Below are 25,971 nucleotides of genomic sequence, written 5' to 3'. Positions count from 1 at the left end.
GTGAGCCATGGCCGCTGAGCCTGCGCGTCCGGAGCCTGTGCTCTGCAACAGGAGAGGCCACAACAGTGAGAGGCCCGCACACCGCAAAAAAAAAAAAAAAAAAAAAAAGCCACCTGCAACCATACTGAAACTTTCCCAACTCGTGATTTTAATGTGGTAAGAATTTCAAAGTAGAGAGGAGAGTTAGGGCCGTTACTATTAGGGACCTTGTCTCCCTTTCTAAGCCCTTCTCTCACCCTGTGAAGGTTATTAGACCCATTCCTGAGATATGAGTAATTTGAGAGTCCAGTGATACAATACACTCTGTATCTTTGTAGCCTAAGGAAAGAATGCAAACTGTCCATCAGCAACCCTTCAACTCTACACAGATTCTTGGAAATTAAAGAAGTCCAAGTTCAGCAACACTGCTGAGGCTCATGCCATGGGCCCTAAATGACAGTCTGGCTCCCTTTGCCATCAGACATAGTGACTCTGTGATTTGAAAAAAGTAGCACATTGGTAGGGAGAAAAAAGAAAAAACACAAAAACACTCCTAACAGCATGACCCAACGTAAGGAAATCACCGTACTGCAAGAACGTTCATCACTGCCATCTTCACAGTCAAGGTCATGGTCGCAGACGTAGGTTTTATAAATGCACTCCCCACTGTCACACTGAAACTCACTGCGCAAGCATCGGTGAGCTGGGACACAAGGTTAAGAAGGGAAAGAAAAGAGAGAATTTCAATTCCACTGTAGCCACTTAATTTCATAGGAAGATTCTGTCTCAAGTTTAAAGAGAGATTCTTATTATGCAGTAGTGTTCTGGTAAATGTTTAATAACCAGTTCTCCAGGAACATAAAAGTCCTCACCTGTAGTATCTGCCAATTTCCATGGTGTAAATACTCCACCGTGGCTGACTTCAAGCTACCAACATGAATTCACTGAACACAAACTTGGAAATGTGCATAACTGGCCAGTATAAACCAGCTTCACCATATTACTTACTGCAGTTGAGTTCATCAGAGGCGTCTCTGCAATCCGTTTCCCCATCACACTTCTGACTGGTGTTATAGCAGGCTCCATTGGCACAAGTTTTCTGCTCACATATTGGGTATCCTGAAAGAACAGAAAGAGCACGCAAACCTTAAATGAAGACGTTGCTTTAGCAATCACTTCTTGAGTGACTACTATATTCTAGACGCTAACTGCTAAGCATACATTGGTAAACAAAAGATACATTCTCTGGATAACCTAAGAATGACACAAACAGCAAATTACAAACTGGATTACATGCTTAATGTGGGAAGTACAGAGTGCCGAAAGAGTGCATAGTAGGAGGGAATGGGAGCCCAGGGAAGTCTCCTCTGAAGTGACTTGCGAGTTTCAAGTTGAAGAATGAGAAGAAATTCAACTTATTTCAAAATGGAACCTTCGTTTACATAATACAAATAACATCCCAGGAAAGTAATGTACCACCACATATGCTTTGGGAAACGAAGGGCCAGTTCTTTGGCTGGAGGGTCATAGAAAGAAAACAGGCCTAGAAGCCAGGAAACCTGGGACCTGGGGTACCACTCAGTATCTATTTACTCTTACTCAAGTTGTTCATCCTCTTTGTGTCACCACTTCCCCATCCACACATTTGGATAAGTTCCTTCACAGGGTACAGGGACCTCAAAGGACAATGTCTAGTAAAGCTTTTTGAAAAGCCTGAATAACTGCTACCACATTATGCACATATGGTCACTTCACTGCTATTAACCAGATGCTTAACTCTGGTTTTTGAGATCTCACTGGAAAAATCAGCATGCCCCTTGAAGAAAAAAGGTACTGTCAGTCTCTCCCCTGTGCTTCCCCACACTTGGAACATGTATCTCTCATGATCCCTAAGTGTAGGCTTCATCCTATTGGTTGATTATCTGTTTCCCCCATGACATCATGAAACCCTCTGAGATCAAGGATCCTGTCTTACTCATTTTTAAATCCCCATCACTCAGTACAGGGACTGGGTCATTACTCACTGTGCTCCAGAACTGCTTGGTATTGCTAGAGTTATCACTTAAAAAAGCTTTTAAAAATAGTTTGAATGTCTGCCTTTTATGATCTTTTAATAGCCTCCCTCTCACAAGTATGATATCTTTCTTGGTCCATTCTTTCTTTCATTAAAGATTGTTTTCACAATGACTCTCAGATTCTCTTCTGATTTCTTTTTAAGTAAGAAAAGGGTATGTCTCCAACACCAGAGAGTACAGTCCCATTTTGTGAAGTCCCCCAATAAAGGAATAAGCACAAATATTCTCATCTCCAGAAGTTCAAAACTAGTCTGTTAAGTGTCTTTAAATACTTTAACTGCCAAAGTTACATGTAGTCAATCATATACTAAAATGGAAGGCATTTAATAACTGATTAAAATTTCTAATTTTTCTGAATTTTATTTTATTTATTTATATTTTTTAAACCCCACACTTGTTTATGCATTTATTTTTGTCTGTGTTGGGTCTTTGTTTCTGTGTGAGGGCTTTCTCTAGTTGTGGCAAGCGGGGGCCACTCTTCATCGCGGTGCGCAGGCCTCTCACTATCGCGGTCTCTCCTGTTGCAGAGCACAGGCTCCAGACGCACAGGCTCAGTAGTTGTGGCTCACGGGCCTTGTTGCTCCGTGGCATATGGGATCTTCCCAGACCAGGGCTCGAACCCGTGTCCCCTGCATTAGTAGGCAGATTCTCAACCACTGCGCCACCAGGGAAGCCCCTATTTTATTTTTTAATAGCCCAAGAACCAGCTAGTGTTTAGGGTTATTGATGTCTTTTCATCACTGAGATGGTGCACATTGCAGATGCACCTTCAAAGGGTCACACAGCTCAGTTAAGTAATTCTGCCTTCAAGAGATACCTAGAAGCCAGCTGAGTCCAGCAAGCGATTCCTTTCCCCCATGTGCCGGATAGCGTTTAGGGTCAGTATGCCATCTAGCCTTTCAAGAGAGCAGCAGGCAGGAAAGAAATCTTAGAACACCCAACTCTTTGCAATAGAGAAGTTATCCATCAGCAGGAAAATTTATTTGGGCTTGGACTGTGACTCTTTCATTTAAGGTGATTATTGTAGATATGAAGGATCTGAGACAAATATGCTGGGCAGATCTCTTGTTCTCCCTGTCCGTCTTTTTGAGAACCAGTCCCATAAAACGGAAAACCAGTATCCACTAACAAGACTAAAAGTTTGCTGACATGGCTCATTCCCCCAACAAACAAGGCCAGCTTGATGTCATCAGAGAGGGTATTGGAATGGTTAGAGGTCAGCAGTTTGACACTTGGAATGAAGAATGAACAGCTTTCTTGTCTCTGTCCACACTGATAATGAATCTCTGTCAATCAGCTAAGGACTTGCCTCAACCCCTGTACACCTTCTGGTCTCTTCTGTGTATGATTAAGTGGAGGGGTATGCCCATAGTAAAGACTGCACAGAGCCAAGACACAAAATACACAAAAGATTTGGAAAACTGTTTCCAAAAGTTTTTCCCCCTTTGGATACACACACAGAGGGAACAGGTCCAAGTTGTACACTAAGCAAAGTAAGAAATGAACAGATTCTACTCCCTTTAAAGATTTCTACTGCTAACAGTATTAATTAATGGGTTTCAATCTACCCCAGAAAAGAGGAAGTCACAATACTTTGTGATAGGGGATCTCTAAAGTCTTACTTTTTGGTTTATTTGCCTGGAGAGTCTGAGCCTAACCTTGTAAACTTTTTCCCATGGAGCAAATCCATCATGTAGCTGAAATGTCCTACAGGACTTAAAGTAAAGGGGAAGTGTAGTAAGAGAGGAGACACTGCACAAGAACACCAGAGAAACTCATCCTGCTAAGTTTTGTTTTAATGGAAAGATGGACAAACGCCTATTAACTAAGGCCCAGACCTCTAAAGTTTGTCTGATACAAAAATGCAAGAACGTCCTCATTGAACATTGTGGTACATGACTCTTTTTGAATTATGGTCTTCTCAGGGTATATGCTCAGTAGCGGGATTGCTGGGTCGTATGGTAGTTCTATTTTTAGTTTTTTAAGGAAGCTCCATACTGTTTTGCGGCTCTATTTACAATAGCCAGGACATGGAAGCAACCTAAGTGTCCATCGACAGATGAATGGATAAAGAAGATGTGGCACATACATACAATGGAATATTACTCAGCCATAAAAAGGAACTAAATTGGGTCATTTGTAGAGACATGAATGCATCTAGAGACTGTCATACAGAGTGAAGTAAGTCAGAAAGAGAAAAACAAATACCATATGCTAACATGTATATATGGAATCTAAGAAAAAAAAAAAGTTCATGAAGAACCTAGGGGCAAGATGGGAATAAAGACACAGACCTACTAGAGAATGGACTTGAGGACATGGGGAGGGGGAAGGGTAAGCTGGGACGAAGTGAGAGAGTGGCATGGACATATATACACTACCAAATGTAAAGTAGATAGCGAGCGGGAAGCAGCCGCATAGCACAGGGAGATCAGCTCGGTGCTTTGTGACCACCTAGAGGGGTGGGATAGGGAGGGTGGGAGGGAGGGAGACACAAGAGGGAAGAGATATGGGAACATATGTATACATATAACTGATTCACTTTGTTATAAAGCAGAAACTAACACACTATTGTAAAGCAATTATACTCCAATAAAGATGTTAAAAAAATTTTAAAACAGAACGTCCTCATTCACACCACATTTTCCCTCTCCCTTCCTTTCTCCAACTTCCAAACGATACATGTCCATGTTTGCTCCTCGAAATTGGGAGCTGTCTCCAAATATACATGTCAGATTGGTGCCTGAAGACTTTTTTAATGTTTTCTCTGCTAATGATTTGGCTTGAAGCAAGAAATTTCCATGCTATAGTTCTGTTTACATAATCAAGGAGGAAGATGTGGTTTGAGAAACTCGTAGGCCTCCCAGAATGGAAATCATTCACAGCAGGGTAAGACATACATATTAGGCACTACTCTTTATTATCTTGACAGGAAGGCTATAAATACATTCTGTTCTCAGATTTTGACAAAATAGCCAAAAAGAAGACAAATTGATTCTAAAGAAAGAGAGGGCCTCTTAAAGGTATATTATGACACTTAAGCCAAGATTAAAAGGAAAACAAGAAGTTACTGATATAAGTCCTGCCCAGACACCTGGGACTTTTCAAGGTCTTGAAGTCATCCTTTATAAGTTACTTTATGTTAGCCTGGTTCCAAGGCAGGATAATCCAGTCAGAGTAATGATTTGCCAGAAGAAGTTTACTAGTTTGGCCACCAGCACTTAGCTGCAAGTACCATCCGCGAAGTTAAATAAGCAAAAACAATAATAATCATCAATAACACGTATTGAAAACTATGTGCCAGAAGCCTGTTCAAGTACTCAATGTGTATGAACTCATTTTGTTCTTATAACAACCCAATGAAGTAGTTACGCTATTGTTTCCATTTTAGAGATCTTACACACATGCCTCTCTGAGGTACAGAGAGGTTAGACAATTTGAAAAAGGTCATACGACTGGTCAGCTGGAGAACCTGAACTCAAATTCAGCAACCTGGCCCCACTACGCTTGTTCCTAACCACTATAATAGGTATTGCTACCACTTACAGGCTTCAGAGTAATAGGAAGAGAAAATTACAGGAGGAAGAATGAAATTGAATGAAAGGAAATAATCTTTAAAAGATAGCATGAAAAGAAAGAGAAGAAGCAACGCAAGGGAAAGTTTTTCTTTCTTCCTTTCAGTTTCTCATTCCACTTTGGGAAGTCTGGAGAAGTCAGGCCAAATCTAAATTTCATCAAATTATGGCATATTCTACTAAGGACTTCAATCTGGTATAATCGAAGAAATCCAGGAAACCCTATGCTAGGAAACAGAGCTCTCCAAGAGTACCAGGACAAACAAGAGAGTCCATACCAAAAAAAAACAGACCACAAAGCAGCAGGAGACCAACTTATTCCTCTCTGACCCCCCACCTCCTGTGTCAGTCAACTTCAAGTCCCTGAAGTGACTGTCATCACGGACTAGCATCTAGGGAGTGCAGTAACATGCAAGAGGACAACAGAGAAGCATTTCCTGCCTCTTTCCAAAAAAAAAAAATATATATATATATATATATGTGGGTTTTTTTGCGGTACGTGGGCCTCTCACCGTTGTGGCCTCTCCCGTTGCGGAGCACAGGCTCCGGACACGCAGGCTCAGCGGCCATGGCTCATGGGCCCAGCCGCTCCGCAGCATGTGGGATCTTCCAGGACCGGGGCACGAACCTGCGTCCCCTGCATCGGCAGGCGGACTCTCAACCACTGTGCCACCAGGGAAGCCCTCCAAAAATAATTTGAGGAGCCTTTCAATGAAAAGCATATACATAATATTTATAAAGTGTGAATAACAATTCAGTACCTTGGAAAGAGAAAGTAAATATGGTCTTCCCACGGGCTACTAGAATTGGACTAACATCAAGTTTAGTCTGAGCAGCTTTCAGGAGCCTGAAGCCAAAAAGGGAAAGACATTCACTTATATAGTTTCCCTTACCGCCCTCGCTTTGAACTACTGGGTCTGAAGTCCTAAATCCCTATCTGGTCTCTATCCATGGTGACCTGATCTCAGACCTAAGTTTAAAAAGCACCCAAAAGGCCTGTTCTGAAGAGTTTGGATCTGCAGTACCTCTTTCTTCACATACACAGAACTATCACCAAAATCTGCAAAGGAGGTTAAGACTGACATAGTTCTAATTTTTTGAAAAATAATAAAAATCTCACATGAGCCCTAGCAATGGAGTCACTGAGCCACAGGATGGAACACTGTGCCTCAAATGCTCCAGGGAATAATGCAACATATATTTATTGAAATCCACCTTCCTAGACACCGTGCTAAGAACTGGATAAAGGGATTATAAATGAAATTATAGGTGAAGTAACACAGCTTTTTAAAACTATTTCATTCAACAGATAGTAACGGGACTGCTAAGTACTAGAGAAAGTGATGAACTTCATAAAATCCCTGCTCTCATGGAACTTACATTCTATTTAGGAGGGTGGAAGAACAGACAGTGAAATAAATGAGAAAGAGTAACAGTGAGGAGTAGCTCTCTGATAAGGTGATGTTTGAACAAGAACTATTAGGGTTATCAACATGGAGGTCACTGGTGACACTGACAAGAATGTCTTTGGGAGATCTGGAGATGGACTGTTTTCAATGAGTTCAAGAAAGAAAGAAGGAGAGGAAATGGAGATAGACAATGATTAAAGACAATTCTATGTAACTTTGCTGTGAAAGGGAGCAGAGAAGTAGGGTAACAGCTGAGAGGGATCTTAGGGTCTTTTAAAAGATGGGAGATATTTATAATGTGCTTGTAAGATGAAGACTAAATAAGAGATTTTTCTCTTTCCTCAAGGTTTCAGGGCTCTGAATCCTATCTCAAACTGCTAAAAAAAAAAAAAAAAGGTCCGTCTGTGACGTTATATGTAAGATGCGGTCAGTCTGCTTCTTCCTTCTCACCTCGAGTAGAGAGAATAGTAAGAGCGAGGCACAGTGGGGCTGAGTTTGATGAACATGTCCGTCACCAGGCATCACTGTCCAAAGAATGACTTATCCCTCCTCTTCACTCCCTCCCAGTTATGCCCCCAGTTGGAGTTTCAACAGTTAGAAATATAAAGTTAGATATACAAAATTCTAAAGAACAGAAAGTCAGTAGAAATAAAACTTCAGAGACGAAGCCGCCCCCGTGGCAGGCAGACCAAATACTGCTGATTACCGGCAAGAAAGCCTTCATTGTAACAAGGATTTGACCCTTTCTTTGGCATTCCTAAGTAACAAAAGAGAAGTGCTGCAAACCAATGATAATTAGCAATAGTTTTACTCACACCAAAAGCATGCTAATATGGTACTTGATAAAGATGAAATAATCTGTTTACTTAGCTAAGAAAAAATTATACTATTTTTGAGCAATGGAAAGTCAGTGCAACATTATTAATTGAATGACCCATAATTGCTGCATTGTTCCGATGTTTATCTTAGACTCTGAGTGAGTGGGTTTTCCTTGATGCTAATCCCATTAAAAGCAAAATGGATGGCAGTTTCAACTCTCTGTTCCTTAAAAAATAGTGATAATTGACAAACTGTTTAATAGCAGGTGTCATTTTACAGATGGCCAGACTGAAGAGCAAAATAACTTAGGAAAAATGAACTTTTACCTGTTTCATAGCTGTACACACACACACACACACACACACACACACACACATATATTTTCAGAAAGTCCTCAAACAGTAGAATAACCAAAAATATCTTATGCCTTATGCATATAGGAACACAGCAGACAAAAAGACCAAATATGATACGAAACTATTTATTTCAAGGATAATCTTTTTATTGGGACCTTAATACCCTTGCCTTTCTTGCCATCTCACCCATTCTTTTCCCTCCCTTCTCCCTGCTTCCCTGAGTGGACCCTTACACACCATTCATTGTTATATAAAAGGAGTGCTTGGAATGGACACAAGGTGCTCTGTCTTGGAGCTCAAGACCTTGATCTTAGAAGCTCGAAAGAGTAAGAACTATATCCTAGGGGTCTGATCTGACAGGCGGGACTATGAACTACAGAGTCAAGCTTCCTGATCCTTTCAAATATTTGGGGAAAAGAAATAAGTCCTTCTTGGCAGTTTTCCAACATCCTCCACTATATTTAAGTGGTTTCTAGTGCCTAGAAGACCCATTCCTATAGACAATCTTATTTCTGAGAAATAGACAAATTAAAGCTATATTCATAAACTGATTCTAAGTTTGTCCAAAAGTAATTTTCCTATTCATCATGACTCCAAAAACAATAGAACAAAGTGTCATATCTCACAAAAAGGTTTTCTGTCTAAGCCTCACTTAATCCTCCATTATGTGGGAACATTGTAATTTAAAACAACTAATTAAACAGTTGCTATATATCTGAAGTGACATTTAAAATAGCTAAGTACCTCTAGGACTAAATGGATCTTAGCATGATTATCAATGGCTGCTAATATCACAAAGGGGCAGTTAGACATTAGGTGCCTCCTGATGGAAATACATACCTTTATATACAAAGTGTTGTTGCCCTTATACACACACACACACACACACACACACACACAACCTTGCATGTGTTCAAGCCTCTAGACTAGTGCTATTTTCAGCTGGAGCAGGGGAGGGGAATTCTGCTCCCAGAGGACATTTGACACTGTCTAGAGACATTTTTGGCCATCACAATTGGGAGGTGCTGCTGGCTTCTAGTGGATAGAGGCCAAGGATACTGATAGCTATTCTACAATGCACAGGACAGCTCCCCACAATAAAGAATGATTTGGACCCAAATGTCATTATTTCCAAGATGGAAAAACCTTACTCTAGATCTCGCTACCAATTTCTAGGAAATACAGGGGACAGAAGAACATGTTAAAGGACATCAGAGGGTGGGTGCAATGAGCAAAACCCAGACTATGGGAAACTCCAGAACAAGTCACTTGCTAACTCCAACATATAGATTTTCTTTGGATTTTTATTTAAATGACACTGTAAAAAAATAATAAGCCAATTGAAGAATTTTTAAAACTGAATGGATATCTGATTACTTTAAAGAACAGTTATTAACTTTTATGTATGATCATGATACTGTAATGTTTCAGTCCTTATATTTTAGCAATATAGATACTGAATTATTTAAAGACAAACTTATATGATATCTGAGAACTGCTTCAAAATAATGGAGAGAAGAGATATAGGTAAGACAAAATTAGCTATGAGTTGATGTAATCACTCTGCTTTTGATTATGTTTAAAACCTTCCATAATGAAAAGCTTTAAACAATCATTTTAATAATAAAATAGCTAAGTAACCTATAGGCAAAAATGCTCTGTAAACTTCTTATACAAAAGTAAAGTATTCCAAGAGCATGGGCATAGGGTTTAGACCTAGGTTAATATCCTGGTTCGTCTACCCTTACCTCTTGATCTCTGTAAAGTGGAGATGGTCCTCACACCTACTTTGTAGTACTGATTAATGCGTATATGTGGAATCTAGAAAAATGGTACAGATGAAACGATTTGCAAAGCAGAAATAGAGACACAGATGTAGAGAACAAACGTATGGACACCAAGCGGGGAGAGGGAAGGTGGGATGAATTGGGAGATTGCAATTGCTATATATACACTACTATGTATAAAACAGATAACTAGTGAGAACCTACTGTATAGCACAAGGAATTCTACTCGGTGCTCTGTGGTGACCTAGGTGGGAAGGAAATCCAGGAGGGAGGGGATATATGTATACGTATGGCTGATTCACTTTGCTGTACAGCAGAAACTAACACACCATTGTAAAGCAACTATACTCCAATTAAAAAAAAAAAAATTGAATATGATAGTGATTGATGCCCTAGGAGTGACACTCTCCTTTTCCCATTTCTCACAAGAGCTCCAAACAAAGACGGAAAATAAAATGAGGCAAATCCTCCCCCCAGTACTGGCACTTTTTAAAGACTTTGATCCAGATCATTCATTTCCTTCCTGTACAAATCTGGCTGTGGCCAGGAGATCAAAGCACTAACAAGGAAGTATGAGGATTCTTTTTTAATTTCCTCTGATTTGCTTTTTTTTTTTACACTCTTCCTTACAGAACACATAGCAATAAATAAATGAGGTAGAGAGAAATAGGAAAAAATACCTCATTGTAAAACCTCCTTACACGTGTGAGATTCACTTTAGGGCCATGAACCCTGAAGGATTCATGACTTGTATGATTCCAGAAACAATGAGGTTTAACTCTGGTTCAACAATTACTTGTATGTACTTAAAAAAATGAACAAAATCTTGATTAAGGATTCCTGCCCAGATATTTTACAAAGCTCACTTCCTTTCCTTCATTCCTTTCTATAAGAGCTGCTTGAATGCTTGTACCCTGCCAGCTTTTTTCCAGAAGGTCCGTCGGCAAAGTCATGAGGCAGCTGTATTGGTGACTTGAGACTTGGCTGCAGGGTGTTCACATGGAATAAATCCAAACAGTCTGTTTTGGCTGCCTTTTATTTTCCCTAAAATAGCATTTCCTGCAGTACCATTGCATTTGCAATAAAGCACTCATTTTTATCCACTTGTAAATAAGGGATAAAGACACAGACTGTTGGCTGGTGGCACAGGCCTCTGGTTCTGTTCTTGCACAAGGTAGGACTTCCTCCTTCTGTAAATACAGTCCTTCATGAACAGTAATCATCAGACTTGGACCAGAGGACGAGCTGAGCTCTAGCTCTGCCACACACCATTTAACCCTGAACAAGCCACTCCATCCTTTGCTGGTTCAGTTACCTTATTCGTAAGACAGTATTATAATACTGGCCCTAATGTCCTCAGTGAGGGGTCTAATAACAATAACCACTGGAATTTACATAACACTTTGAAGTTTATACAATACTGCAAAATATAATGTATGATTTGTCTCTATTATTAATCAAAAATATTTTCTTCACTTACCACAATAAAGAATTTATTGTTTGCTTTACAAAGTACTCGAAGGGGAGTCCTTGACTCTGGACTTGCTATCTGTGACCTCCAGACACACACTACCATCTCTAAAACTGCCGGTACCAAGTCTAAATTCTCCGTAACTTTTCCAAAGTTAAAGAAGACCCAACCTAGAGGCCACACAATCTCTTTCAAAAGAAAACATGTAAGTTAGAAATTACAACAGAACTATATCAGAAATTCTGCTAGGAAATGGAAACACAAAGGCAAATAGCACAGACTCCTCTCAAAGGAAAATAACATACAAGGGAAGAAAGCATTGGAGAAGTTTTTTGTTTTGTTTTAATGTACTGTGTGATGACAGTGAGGCTGCAGCATGAATCTGGACACACATACGAGTATTTCTTCCATTAAGAGCACAATCTGAACACTACAGTAAATAGGAACAATTTGCTCATAACCAGTTTATGTTAGCTCCCACCCTCGGCATAGAGCCATATCGGGAAGTGTAGCAAGATGGCTCTTTCATTAAGCATACAATATACCAAAGGAAGGGATTTAGAAACAGTCCAGAGAGCTAAAATCCTATCAAAATGATCAAACAATAAAAGAGTTGTCCCATGAGAAGAGACTAAAACCTAAATCTTTAGTTGGAAACATAATAACCAAGAAGTTTATGATCAAGGTTTCTAAGGTACACAAAATCTATCCACCGATTATTAGAATACTAGAATATTAAAATAACTCCTTGAAGTCTGAAATGCAGTATGCCAGAAAGAATGCCAGGGAAAGATATATAAAAACTCAAAGAAGCTCTGGGTAAATTCATAAATGTTAGACCTATAAGCGCTTTTGAGAGAAAATGGGTATGTCTGAGACTAAAGACAGAGTTAGATGGACCAGAGGACGGACACAGCAGCATAATTAGTATATTCTTGTATTCTAACAATTCTATATAAACCTCAAGAGAGGCAGATTACTCTTTACTCGTTTGTAAGAAGTGATTGCACTTTCTTATTTTGCTTATGGTCATATTTAAACATTATACATAGAATACTGTGACTTGTAGGCTTTATCTTGTGGTGATCAGTTACAAATTGATATAGTATTCTTCCATTACACAGAGAGTCATTTTCAAAATGTAACACGTTTCCAAGGGTAATCTGGAAAACACTGAGTCCGTAAGAGCAAAAAAACTGAGACATTTGACCTAGAAGCTTACCATGGTAACGTACTAAAAGTTAAAATTGACCAAACTGGATTTTGTACTCATTGACTTTTTGTGATTCTGTGTTAAAGTTAAAAGTTTCTTACTTCAAGACATACAGAAACTTGATGTGCTAAGGCAGGACAGACTCAGAATGTCTTGCTAAAAATAGACTCCTATCAGAACATCACCTCTAATCCACAAAAGAATCCGCCAAGAGATTTCAATAACAAGAGGCATATTGTAGGCATTTCTGTCCATCAACAAATTGATTAAAATGCCAAAGGGACAAAGGTGAAACCAAATACAGTGCAAAGACTGTAAGGGACTCACGGCAGTTTTTCTCATCAGTTCCATCCAAGCAGTCTGTGGAATGGTCACATCTGAATTCTGCTGGGATACATTCACCGTTGTCACACGTAAACTGATGGCTTGAGCATGTTCTCCCAGCTGTGAAAGGAAAAAAATATTACTTTGTAATTACTGAAAAACACAGACCAACTAACAAATATGACAGTAACATTAACCCAGCTACTCTAAGGTAGACATCTTACAATGTGAAAGCAGAAGTGTTATTATCAGGATACTATCAAAATGCCCAGAATCATATCAACATTCAAGGTTGTGAGTGTAGACAATTATATTATCAACATGTGTTGAGAATACAATATAGCTTGAAAACCTATACAGTAAAAAGGATGAATGAAATAAGAATTTTGCAGGTATAGGTATTAATCAAGGATCAGTAAGGTCCCCCTCATTGAAATCCTTGTTTAAACAAGAAGGAAACATGCCAAAGAGTAAACAGTGGTTACTTCTGAGTATTAGGAATGTGGGTGTTTTTTTTTTCTTTAGAGTTTTCTCTACCATATAAGCTTTCCACATTGAATACCTGTCAATTTCATAAACATAAATTTAAGCTAGCTTGATTTTATCCTAAGTTGATTAGGGTAGGTGAGAGCAGAGCACCAGTAGTTTATCAAATTTGCCTCTGGATAAAACAGACAAAATCAAATGAATCAATATTCCAAGCATCATGTGAATTCTATTCTGTGAGTCTGAGGCAGGAATTTTTTTTAATTTATTTATTTTTATTTATTTATTTTTGGCTGCATTGGGTCTTCGTTGCTGCACGTGGGCTTTCTCTAGTTGCGGCGAGGGGGGCTACTCTTCGTTGTGGTGCGTGGGTTTCTCATTGTGGTGGCTTCTCTTGCTGCGGAGCATGGGCTCTACGCACACGGGCTTCAGTAGTTGTTGCGCAAGGGCTTACGTGTTTGTGGTTCGTGGGCTCTAGAGCACAGGCTCACGAGTTGTGGCGCATGGGCTTAGTTGCTCCGCAGCATGTGGGATCTTCCCAGACCAGGGCTCGAACCCGTGTCCCCTGCATCGGCAGGCAGATTCTTAACCACTGTGCCACCAGGGAAGCCCTGAGGCAGGAATTATGATGGGACTTTTTAATTGTCCACATAAGAGAGAAGCATTTGGGGAAAAGATGATCTAATAAAAAAATAATGTAAAATTTAAAATGCAAGAGTTACCTTATAAAATCCATACTCATTTAAAATAGTATGGAACATTGCTCATAAATTACTGCTGTAAAGTTATTTCCAGTCTCCCCAAGCAGTTGCCCTTGGTAGTTCCCATCCCCTCTATGTAGTATTATTATCAAGGGGTCATCCACCACACACTGCATCACAATCTACAGCTCAGCTTTCTTCCTACTCCGTGTGGGGAGCAAGGGAAAATGGAACCAAATGGCACATCTAGCCAAAAGATAAATAACCCACCATTCATTCATTCAGAACCTACTATCAAGAACCTACTATCTGCTAGACAGAATACCAAGCCTTAGGGATACAAGCTGAACAAAGCACAGTCACTGCTCTCCAGAGCTTCACGATCTAGCACTGAGTACCTACTAGGTCACCCTTTTCCTCTAGGACCTTTGAGAGGCCAGCCAGAAACATCAGAGCCCAGAACAGATTTCCTAGAAACAAGGATTTCTGCCTGCTCCTTACTATGCCTGGTACTTTTCCTTCCTCCCTTCAGTCCTTCTGAACTAGTGTCCCCCACCTCCCTCCCTTTTTGCCACTCCACCTCAGATCCGGATGCACGTAACTGGACCTGATGTAGATATGCCGTGCTCCTATCTGGCCTTGACTAGCTCCTGTCTGTGCCCTCCTCAAGACTGCCATTTGTCACCACCACCACCCTCCCCAGCCCTACATAGTTTGCTGGTTTCCCCTGAACCACTCTGTCCCAAGGATCACCATCTCTTTGTTGCTGGCAGACCTCATGACCAGCACTGACAAGCCCTAACAGATTGTTTAATTATACAGTCTACATTTTACCTTTACACCAAAGTATTGAGAATTTCCATTATCTTCCTCAAAAGAAGGCTTCTAGTGGCTCGACTGAAGAGAGTTCATACTCCCACTGCTGGACTCAAAATTCCTGGACTTAATTCTAATTTTTTATAAATACATCCAGAACCTATTGAAGCCCACAGCATCTCCACTGCTAGTCACCTAACAAACAAGTTCCCACATGACGTAGCCATCAAAAATATCTGTTTCTTCTTTGATCTTTGTGGACAATGTCCATGTGAAAATGCCAACAGGATCTTGGCTATCTCAAAACCAACACACAGTGATGATAGATGTCCATGATTTGTGGGATGTGCATTTAATGAAACAGAATGTGGGGAAGTTTAAAGGTGAATGCTACACAGTGATCAGAGCTGGACTTTTCCAGAGGACAATTGAGGTCAAGAGCCTGAGGTGGTTCATTACAGTCTTGTATCTTCTCTCCAATTTCCACCTCAGTCCAACTTAGACTCGCTAAAAGGTTTTAGTTTGGGGGTTTTTTGTTGTTGTTTTTTTTTTGCTTTTGTCTTATAAAAACACAGGGAAAAGATGTTGATGTTTTCTCTTCTAGATATTGAAATTTGAATTATGGGAATGTAAAAGTCAGGACTTCTGCGGCTTTCATGCAATCATGAAAAGCCAATAGGCTAAAAAGATGGCAGGGCAGGGCAGAATAGTGGAAGAAAACTGGATGATGTCACTGATCCAAGGAATTGAGATTTTCCATTATCTTCCAATCAATTCTGGAACAATGCTACATTTAGGCTTCTTGGGTGAGATAATAAATTCCCTTTTTGCTTAAATTTTTTGAGTTGTGTTTTTCACTCTTTGCAGCCAAAAACATCCCTATTGATACAAGAATAATTTTAAATTATACAAATATCCTTAAGAGAAAGGAATGCTACAGATGACAGACATCTTTCTCACATGTTGCCATCTTACATTCACCCAAGATTATGCTCTTGTCCAAAATTGTTTAAGCCCAATAAAACACTCTTTTCCAGTTCCATCCCAAAGAAATCAGAATGGAAGTGTCTCTTCCAGGTTACTGCCCTGAACCCCCTCAATGTCCAGGAATCAGCAGTCGCCAACGTCCTCTTCCTTGCTACTATTTGCTTTCTGGTTCCAGCTCATCCTACGACGGCTCTAGCAGCTGTCACTGAAGTGCCTCTGACAGACCTCCACTTCCACTCAGTCAGAAAGAAGAGAGTTTAATAGTGGGGCAGAAGGGGTGGAAGGTTTTGCCTGCACAGTGTGCTCCAGGAGCATGTGGACCCATCCAACTGCCAACCAGACAAATGAAGACCTCCACATACAGATACCAATAGGTGTTTTGTTTCTTTCTTAAGCATAACATAACCTGAGTTAAATACTGGGAATCTATCCCATGTCCAAATCACTGACTATATTGATAATTCTTCAGCACATTCACACTTTCAGTATCATCCAACCCCTGAGTGAGATGGCTGGCACAGGTTCCCTTGTCCTTCAAGGCCCAACTCTGCATTTATAAAGATTCATTCCATTGTGTTTTGTATTTGTAACAGGTTGGAATTTAAGGTGTCCAAAGGGCCAAAACAAGATTCCTCTACAAGCACTTACGGCAATGCCGCCGTTCATCTGAGCCATCGATACAATCTTCTTCCTCGTCACACACCCAGTGGGCAGGGATGCATAGCTCCTCACTCTGACACAGGAATTGGTTGGAACGGCAAGTAGGGTGAGCTAAAATAAACCGGAAAAAAACTCATTATGTCTAACATCCACCCTATTATACCAACAAACGATGCTCGTTTCAAAAGAAGTATGTCAACTCCTGCTCAATATATTTGATAGCAAATATAAAAAACCTTAGAGCCTGTGGAGTTTAACCAGTGTTCACTGTCAAGTAATCTCAGCAATGGCATCACAACAAAATGCTGATCCAAAGCAATACAAAATACAGAGAATAAAACAAACAGCCCAAACACATATTCATACGAAGTTATGACGAAAAAAATATTAAATTTTTAATTTCAATAAAATCAACCATGAGTTTATAATTATTAAATTATTTGAAGTGTTTTGTAATAACTAATAGTAAAACATCATGATAAATTGTAAAATCCATGAGATTTGGAAAACAAGACCCAAAATCAAATAATTTATTATTTCCACAATTTACTTGCTTTACAATCTTCAGCAGGTTCTCTGAATCGCAATGTATGCATCATAAAATGGGGACTATATTTTTCTCACGGTGTGCTATAAAAAATAAGTAGAATGGAATATTACTCAGCCATAAAATGAAACGAAATTGAGTTATTTGTAGTGAGGTGGATGGACCTAGAGTCTGTCATACAGAGTGAAGTAAGTCAGAAAGAAAATCAAATACCATATGCTAACACATATATATGGAATCTAAAAAAAAAAAATGGTTCTGATGAATCTAGGGGCAGGACAGGACTAAAGATGCAGATGTAGAGAATGGACTTGAGGACACGGGAAGGGGGAAGGGTAAGCTGGAACGAAGTGAGAGAATGGCATGGACATATATACACTACCAAATGTAAAATAGATGGCTAGTGGGAAGCAGTTGCATGGCATGGGGAGATCAGCTTGGTGCTCTGTGACCACCTAGAGGGATGGGATAGGGAGGGTGGGAGGGTGGGAGGGAGGGAGACGCAAGAGGGAGGGGATATGGTGATATATGTATATGTATAGCTGATTCACTTTGTTGTACAGCAGAAACTAACACACCATTGTAAAGCAATTATACTCCAATAAAGATGTTAAAAAAAAGTAAGTAGAGTAACATATGTGAAAGTACCATGTAAATAAGTTGCGAGTGATTGTCATTGGTATGTTTTTATCATCATCGTTATGGGACATTGATAAATTGTTGGTATGACTGCTCAATTATTCCTTTATCTCAGAACACACTGTTCCTGACTTTCTGCTCCTAGTGTTTAACCTAAAATGAACTCAGTAAGCCCAGAGGAGGCAAATAGATAGCACTTGATCATATCTCTACAAATAGAACTACTCCCGTACTCAAAGTGTGGTTTCCAGACTAGCAGCATCAGCATTACCTGGGAGCTTGCAGAAATGCAGAATCTCAGGTCCCACCTCAAACATATGGAACTAAGCCCTACACTTTAACAACCTCCCCAGGTGATCCATTTCTGCATGAAAGTTTGAGAAGCGCCTTATAGGACCTGATCCCCACACTTCACCCATTTTCAAAAGCATCGTCATCCAAACAATACACCAAAGTTTGTCCTGTTGTGCCACAGGATGGCCAACGATTCAAAACAAATTTTCACCTGCTTTCTTGGTTTTTGGATGATAACCCTTGCCTGTTCACCTGTCAGAATGAATGAAATTGCAGTAGTGTGATGGATCACCTATGGCAAGGTGGGAGAGCAATGGACATAAGGGTTGGGATTAGTGCACCAACTGGGAAGCCTTTAATAAATAATTTAGCTTCTCTATGCCTCAGTTTCCTCATCTGAAACCTACCTCAGAGTATTGTTGAGAGAAGTAAATGAAGAAATATGTGTAAGTGATTTTATAATTCTTCTAAATTAAAGAGTTAAATCGGGGGTTTATAATATTATCATGTTTTTAACTATTATTTAAAAAACATAAACCACACTAGCCCCTTCTGTGACCTCTTGGTAGTAATGCACACAAGTTCTACTACATCCTTTTTATAAAAACAGACTCTTCCTTGAATTACAAATCACAGCAGTACAGACAACATTATTTTTTTATTCTTGTTAGTGCACAAAATTTGCAGACTGAATAATCTGAAATAATCGTTTATAGGCTTCAGAAAACAGCTCAGAAAGTTGGTTCTATACCAAGGTCATGGGATAAGAGTAAGATAGAAACTGATGTGAATTGAACCTCGTGATCAAAAGGGACTGAATTCTTAATGCCACCAGTTCTCCATCTCAAAAGATTGGCGCTCAGTCCAATCTACTACTAAAGGCACAACTCTTTCTCTTTGTTACAGCTGAAATGACCATGAAGCACTTCTGCTACTCAGAACAGAGCTTAGCCCCACCGCTCTTCACTTACGGCAGCCAATTTCATCCGAGCCATTCGCGCAGTCTCTGGTCCCATCACACCGCCAGGACGCAATGATACAAACCCCAGGTTGGCACTGAAACTCATCACTGTGACATTCTGTAATCCCACAAGCAAGAGAAAGCCAGTTTAAAAAGTTACGCACACAGATATTTCAAAAAAAATACAAATTTTTGATGAAAACAAAAAATTATTCAACTAATTAGTAATCAAAGAATGTAAATTATTTATACAATTAGGAAAACAGTTTTATGATTATATTCTGTGTCAGGGTCTGCAGGAAAGTCATTTTCACACACAGCTGACTAGAGTGCACCTTGAGGTAACCAATCTGGAAAGCAGTTTGACAAAAGGTATCCTGCTTTTTAAAAGTGCTTATTCTTTAACTTAATACTTTTACCTCTAGGTAATTTCTTTTCCCCTTAAGGAACTAAGCAGAGAATTAAAGATTTATGTGTAGAGGTTTTCATCATAGTATAATTTATAATAAAGGAAATTGCAAACCTTGTAAATGTCCAATAATATGAAAATGAATAAATTTTCTTCTATCTATATATATCATATTAGGAACTCATTAAAATAGTTATGAAGAACTTCTAAATGATTTGGAGAAATATTTGTAATATTTCATTACACGTTATAACAAAGACAAGGACGCCAAATTTTACCTGTAACAGAGTCATATATAGCAGAAAAAAAGCACAGAAAAGGCCAGAAAGTTAAGGGTGGTTATCTCTGATACCATCATGAGTAACTTTTCATTTGTGGGACTGTGCTTTTTTCAGTTTCCCACCCTACAGTCTTTTTAAGTGCCTTTTTATTACTAAATCATATACAGCAATTTATGTTTCTTCATTCTTAGATACAAGACCAATATTATGGCTTTTTGCTTGTAACTTATTTGTAAGATGCCAGGTACGGCTCTTCTCTGCCAACAAACAAAAGCCAAAAAACAAACAAACAAAAATCTCGGCAGCCAATCAGAGTGCACAAACTTGGCATCAAACTAGCCACACTTCCAAGGGGCAGTGATATCCCCTAGTGATACCAGAAAGTGAATATAACTTAAACAAGTACATTTAATTCAACGAGTATATCCTGCAGTTTTCCTAGTTCTCCCCAGGGGACTAATTTGGCAGTTAGCGATCCTCTGAGTTTCCCCAAATATCTGACCAGCAACCTCCCCATACATTATGTGCCAAGTACGAATTTTATTTTTAAGAGAGCAGCCAACACCAGCCCAACGTGGAGAAGACTCAAAATTATTCTTTCACAAACCCATGGTGGTAGAGGAATAATTCGGGGGGGTTGGAAGAATAATTATACTTTCCCCATGTATTTAAGCAATCATGCTAAATTACCCATTTCAGTGTTTGACTAATTAAACTGAAATTAAGGGAATATACAGATCAATTACCTACTCCTAAAATAAATAAACAATGTGCTATCCTGTCTTGTGTAAATGCAGGCCTATCATGAGCATGACATAAACACAGTTAAGTGATCTATTCCTAGGGGATATAGGTTACTTTGTTCATGGAATGTTCAAATCTGATTGTCTGGTAGTGACATACTGATTTATAATGTATGCTGCAAATGGTCAGAAACTTTCCTTGGCTAAATGGTGGTACCGAGTGGTACAGGAATACGTACACCCAAATACCTTCTATAGACTAATGCATGATGGTGGTTGGTGGTGCAGGTCTGGGGTTGGTGGTGCAGGTCTCTTATCAACTACCTTTAAAACACAACAACCTCCCTTGCAAAAATGCCCCTAAGGAATGTACAAATTCACTCTGGAATCCCAGAACTTCTCATTGGATTTTGTTCTACAAAGCAATATTTCCATGAGAGATTAGAGGCTTTGGAGGTTTAGCTATTAACACAACATATATTAAATCACTTTTATCAATTAGGTCTATTGTTAGAAATCCAACATAATACATTTGTAAATTCAGTACATTTGTTTCCCTTAGTATCTAATAATTTCTGGTTGAAAAATTATAACAATCTAAAGGTCAGTCTACTTACAAAGAGCTTCCTCTTGCTGGAAAAATCATACACTTAGAAACTGAGCATACTGAAGCAAATTCTCAGAATAATATACTGCCTGTTTTTAAATATATGTATAATTAGTGTTATTTCTTAAGCAACATTTTTGTTTATTTTTTTTTCTTTTTTCATTTCTTAAGCATTTTTATTACAAGTCAAATTTTGAGTTTGTTTTTGCTAAAATATGAAGTTAAGCACATCACGAAAAGAACACAAAATAGATACCCGAAAGTCATTTTTTAAGCACTTCAAAGTCAATTATTTAAAAATCACACATGAGGGCTTCCCTGGTGGCTCAGTGGTTAAGAATCCACCTGACGATGCAGGAGACGCGGGTTCGTGCCCCGGTCCGGGAAGATCCCACATGCCGCAGAGCAACTAAGCCCTTGCGCCACAACTACTAAGCCTGCGCTCTAGAGCCCACAAGCCACAACTACTGAGCCCATGTGCCACAACTATTGAAGCCCGCGCGCCTAGAGCCCGTGCTCCACAAGAGAAGCCACCACAATGAGAAGCCCGCTCACCGCAACGAAGAGTAGCCGCTGTTCGCGGCAACAAAGACCCAATGCAGCCAAAAATAAATAAATGAATTTATTAAAAAAAAAAATTCCAATGCTAAGCCCAGCAGCTGGCATTATAGGGGAAAAAAAAATCACATATTAAAAAAAAAAAATTTAAACTGATAGGGGAAGTTTTACAATTATGTAACTCTTTCTAGTTAGTATTTTTCACATTTGACCTCCCAAATACTCAGTTATCTAAAGTAATATATCAAGCCCAATTCACTCAACTTATCAACAGATCCATGGTAATTCATTTGTCAAGTTCATCTTTTCAATATTAACTTCCATGCCTGTTATAACTCCCAAATGACTATTGTTTGGAAACATCTCTGCAGAAGAACAAATTATCATTTGCTGGGTGGCATCTTAGTAATCAACCAAATGCTCCACTAGTGTCAGAAGACTGTCATCCATTCTATTACAAAGGAAATGTGTTGTTGAAAAACAAACTGCCAGTATAGCACAGGGAACTCTACTCCATAATTTGTAATAACCTATATGGGAAAAGCATCTGAAAAAGAATAGATATATGTAGATATATAACACAATCACTTTGCTGTACACCTAACACAACATTGTAAATCAACTATTCCCCAATATAAAATACATTTTTTTAACAATAATAAAATAGAAATCAAACAAAAATAATAATAAAGTTCCAAAACAGGCAAAAATAAAAAAATAAATTTAAAAAAACACACACTGTTAGTGAAAAGGTCTAGATCAAGTTTGATAACAATTTCAGCTGCCCCTGATTTCAATTGGTTTGTATGCACTTTATTTTCTGAGAGTTTTTTTTTTGCACAGGCTCCCGACGCGCAGGCTCAGCGGCCATGGCTCACCCGCCCAGCCGCTCCGCAGCATATGGGATCTTCCCGGACCAGGGCACGAACCCGTGTCCCCTGAATCGGCAGGCGGACTCTCAACCACTGCGCCACCAGGGAAGTCCTGAGAGTTTTTTTTTAAATAAGTAGCCTTTACTCATAACCCCTCCAAAGGTTACTACATATTATCTATACTTCATTGTTTAATAATTTGAAGTCCAAAGAAGATGGGAGTGGGGGAATTTCATACTTTGGAGCTAAACATAGTTTATGAAAGAAAAAAATCTAAATAGAGCAAAATTTAACACTTCTTTCAACAAATGGTCTCTAAACATCCATATTCAACCAATCCATTTTTAACCAAGAGGTAATTTTGCAAACAATCTTTTATAACTTTAAAAGTCTCCCTCTAATAAAAACCAAAGAGGAAAATATCATAATCCACACTGAAATAAAAACCTATTGTTAAGAACCAGGCAGTCATTGACAAGGAACCATTAGAACCAAAGGGACACCCTACTTTCCCAGGCTGGCCCTGCCTTTCCCAAAAATCAAAATAGATGGTGCAAAGATGAAAAAACTATTTGTGTGGTACTTAAATGGTATGCACCATTCTAAGTACTTTGTAAACTTTTTGTAAACTTTGTCATTTAACCTTCATAACAACCCTACAAGATAGACGTCATTATCATGCATATTTTACAAATAAAGAAACTGAGACACAGAGCAATTCAGTAACTTGCCCAAGATCAAATAGCAAACATGTGCAAAGCAAGATCTGAATCTGACAATTCTGGTCCAGCATCTGTGCTGTACTACCAGTGCTCTATGTTCTCTTCAAACCAGAAAAAAAAAAAAAATTCCACCAAAAAAATGAATGTAAAAATTTGATTATTTTCCAAAGTTGCTATCAACATTCACTGGATTCATTAACTGGACTGGTGTGGAATCCACACCACATCATATGTTCATACAATACAATTGCAGAAGAGTAGTCTACTTAGCAACAAACATTGCACATAAAAACAAAGGAAAATTTGCAACAATCAAAAGCAATGCAAGGACGGAGGGGTGTGGGGGAGGGATGTATTGGGAGTTTGGGGTTAGCAGATGCAAGCTATTATACAGAGAATGGAAAACAAGTTCTCACTGCATAGCACAGGGAACTATATGAAATATTCTGTGATAAACATAATGGAAAAGAATATGAAAAAGAATGTATATATATATGTATAACTGAATCACTTCGCTGTACAGTAGAAATTAACACAACATTGTAAATCAACTACATTTCAATAAAATAAATTTTTTTAGAAAGAGCAATGCTGGAAAAAAAAAAGAAAAGAAAAAAAAGCAATGCAGGGAAATCAAAAAAAGTTTCAATCTCTTCAAGAAAAATTACAATAGACATAGGGATAAACTTGGTTTTCAACGTTATAGAGCCCCAAGCTGGAGAAAAACAAGAGTAATCCTTTCTTCATAAAGAGCCACAGCCCAAGCTTCCTGGTTTAAGTGTTGGACTAAGAATGTGTTAAGATAAGATACTGGAGTAACAGATAATGCCTAGAGGAGGGAAGAAGTTTGTTTTTCCAGAAGGGGCACAGCGCGGAATGGAGAGCACCACTTCTGTATCCTTTACAAACTCTGGCACAGTGCTAGGCACATGTGGGACAGAAAACACGTATTCACCAGGTAATGAAGATTTCTCTTTGTAAAATTACATATCAGAGATTCATAAAACCATCAAGGCAAACAATGAGTCTTTTAATTGGAGTTTACTATCTTAAATCTATAGAAAGAAAAATGAAACCTGGTATAATTTGAAATAGGAGGACTATCTAAACGTTTTAAAAAGAGAAAAATATTGAGTCATACTAATGTTTCATTCTTTTTTGAATTTTTTTAAACTTATTTATTTTGTTTTATTTTTGGCTGCACTGGCTCTTCGTTGCTGCGCTGGGGGCTACTCTTCATTGCGGTGCGTGGGCCTATTGCAGTAGCTTCTCCTGTTGCGGAGCACAGGCTCTAGGCACGCAGGCTTCAGTAGTTGTGGCATGCAGGCTCTATGGTGCAGGCTCAGTAGTTGTGGTGTACAGGCTTAGCTGCTCGGCGGCATGTGGGATCTTCCCAGACCAGGGCTCAAACCCGTGTCCCCTGCATTGGCAGGCGGATTCTTAACCGCCGCACCACCAGGGAGACCCCCTAATGTTTCATTCTTTTGCCCTTTCCTTATAAGAGTTTCTTTTTCCTCTCATGAATCCTCTTATTAGAAGAAAAAGGCAAGTCGTAGTCAATGGAACGTTGTCCAAAGTTAACAGAGTAAGGTAATTTCTGTGGCAAATCCTACTTTCCGGCTAGATCCTCTAACATGTGCTGGTCTTTCCAGACACTTTTGGTCTACCTGAGGAGGCACATGTGCTCTTTTTAAAAACATGTAACACTGCGTGGCACTTTAATAGTCTTACCTCCACTGAACTCAAAGAAATACATTCCTTAATTCACCCATAATTTTTACTTCACTTTTTCGGTACTTTGTTTTTACTCCCTTGGTATTGACAGACATACTTGTGATGTTTATAAGCTGGGTGATGGTTTACTACAATTCTCACACCTTGTCCACACCAACAAAGCCAGTCCCCTTTTGAAGATTTAAAGTCACTTGCTGATTTCCAAACTTGACACTGCAGCCATGACAGCCAAGGGTAACAAACTGTCTGGAGACCCTGCCCTGCCTAATGTCAACCGGTGGAATAGCCACCAACTCAACTGATGGAACTGAAACAAGATGGGTACAGCAAACCAGGCTACTAATCTTTCTGTACAACATTTTAGCTGCCTGGTTTTCAGAACAGTTCACCAAATAGGTGGCCAGAATTATTCTTTTTTCTTTTCAATCCAGTTTACAAACAACTGAGTTGACTGCTTTTTCCAAATTATTGTTTCAGAGCCCTGATGTTTTGATAGAGGAAAACAATATTGATATTGAGAGGACATTTCAAGAAGTCAAAGACTTTGAGGGAAACCCACAAGCCAGCTGATGTGTGATCATGTACACACATCACTTAAATGATTCAATAAAGCCACACACGAAAAAAAATCATACCCACTGTGTGCAAAACTTTGTTCAAGGTTTGTGGAAGAAACAAAGAATAAGATATGATCCTTTGTTTTAATAGAACTTACAAATTTATTGGGGACAAAAGTTATTTATGCATTATAAATTAAATAGCCATGTAACAACAATAGCTGCTATTTGTTGAGCATCTACTATGTGTTGGACAATATAAAAAGCTTTATACACATCCACTTTTTCTTTTAGAGATTTAATTTTATTTATTTTTGTCTGTTTTGGGTCTTTGTTGCTGTGCGTGGGCTCTCTCTAGTTGTGGAGAACTGGGGCTACTCTTCATTGCG

At 39.0% G+C, this 25,971-nt stretch overlaps 1 protein-coding gene across 1 annotated transcript in view; it reads right to left on the bottom strand.

Moving 5' to 3' along the window:
* Window positions 1-25,971, bottom strand: part of LRP2 (LDL receptor related protein 2) — a 196,594-nt gene that overhangs the window by 141,487 nt on the left and 29,136 nt on the right. Inside the window, exons 2-6 of the mRNA XM_060301487.1 lie at window positions 19,110-19,217; window positions 16,647-16,769; window positions 13,012-13,128; window positions 988-1,098; window positions 572-682 (exon numbers count right to left, since the gene is read on the bottom strand). Coding sequence (XP_060157470.1) covers window positions 572-682; window positions 988-1,098; window positions 13,012-13,128; window positions 16,647-16,769; window positions 19,110-19,217 — 570 coding nt within the window. The remainder of the gene's footprint in view (window positions 1-571; window positions 683-987; window positions 1,099-13,011; window positions 13,129-16,646; window positions 16,770-19,109; window positions 19,218-25,971) is intronic.

Source organism: Globicephala melas, chromosome 7, assembly GCF_963455315.2.
Source record: "Globicephala melas chromosome 7, mGloMel1.2, whole genome shotgun sequence".
NCBI lineage: Eukaryota > Metazoa > Chordata > Mammalia > Artiodactyla > Delphinidae > Globicephala > Globicephala melas.
The sequence above is the reverse complement of the archived record's forward strand: the minus strand, read 5'-3'. Positions and strand labels throughout refer to the sequence as shown.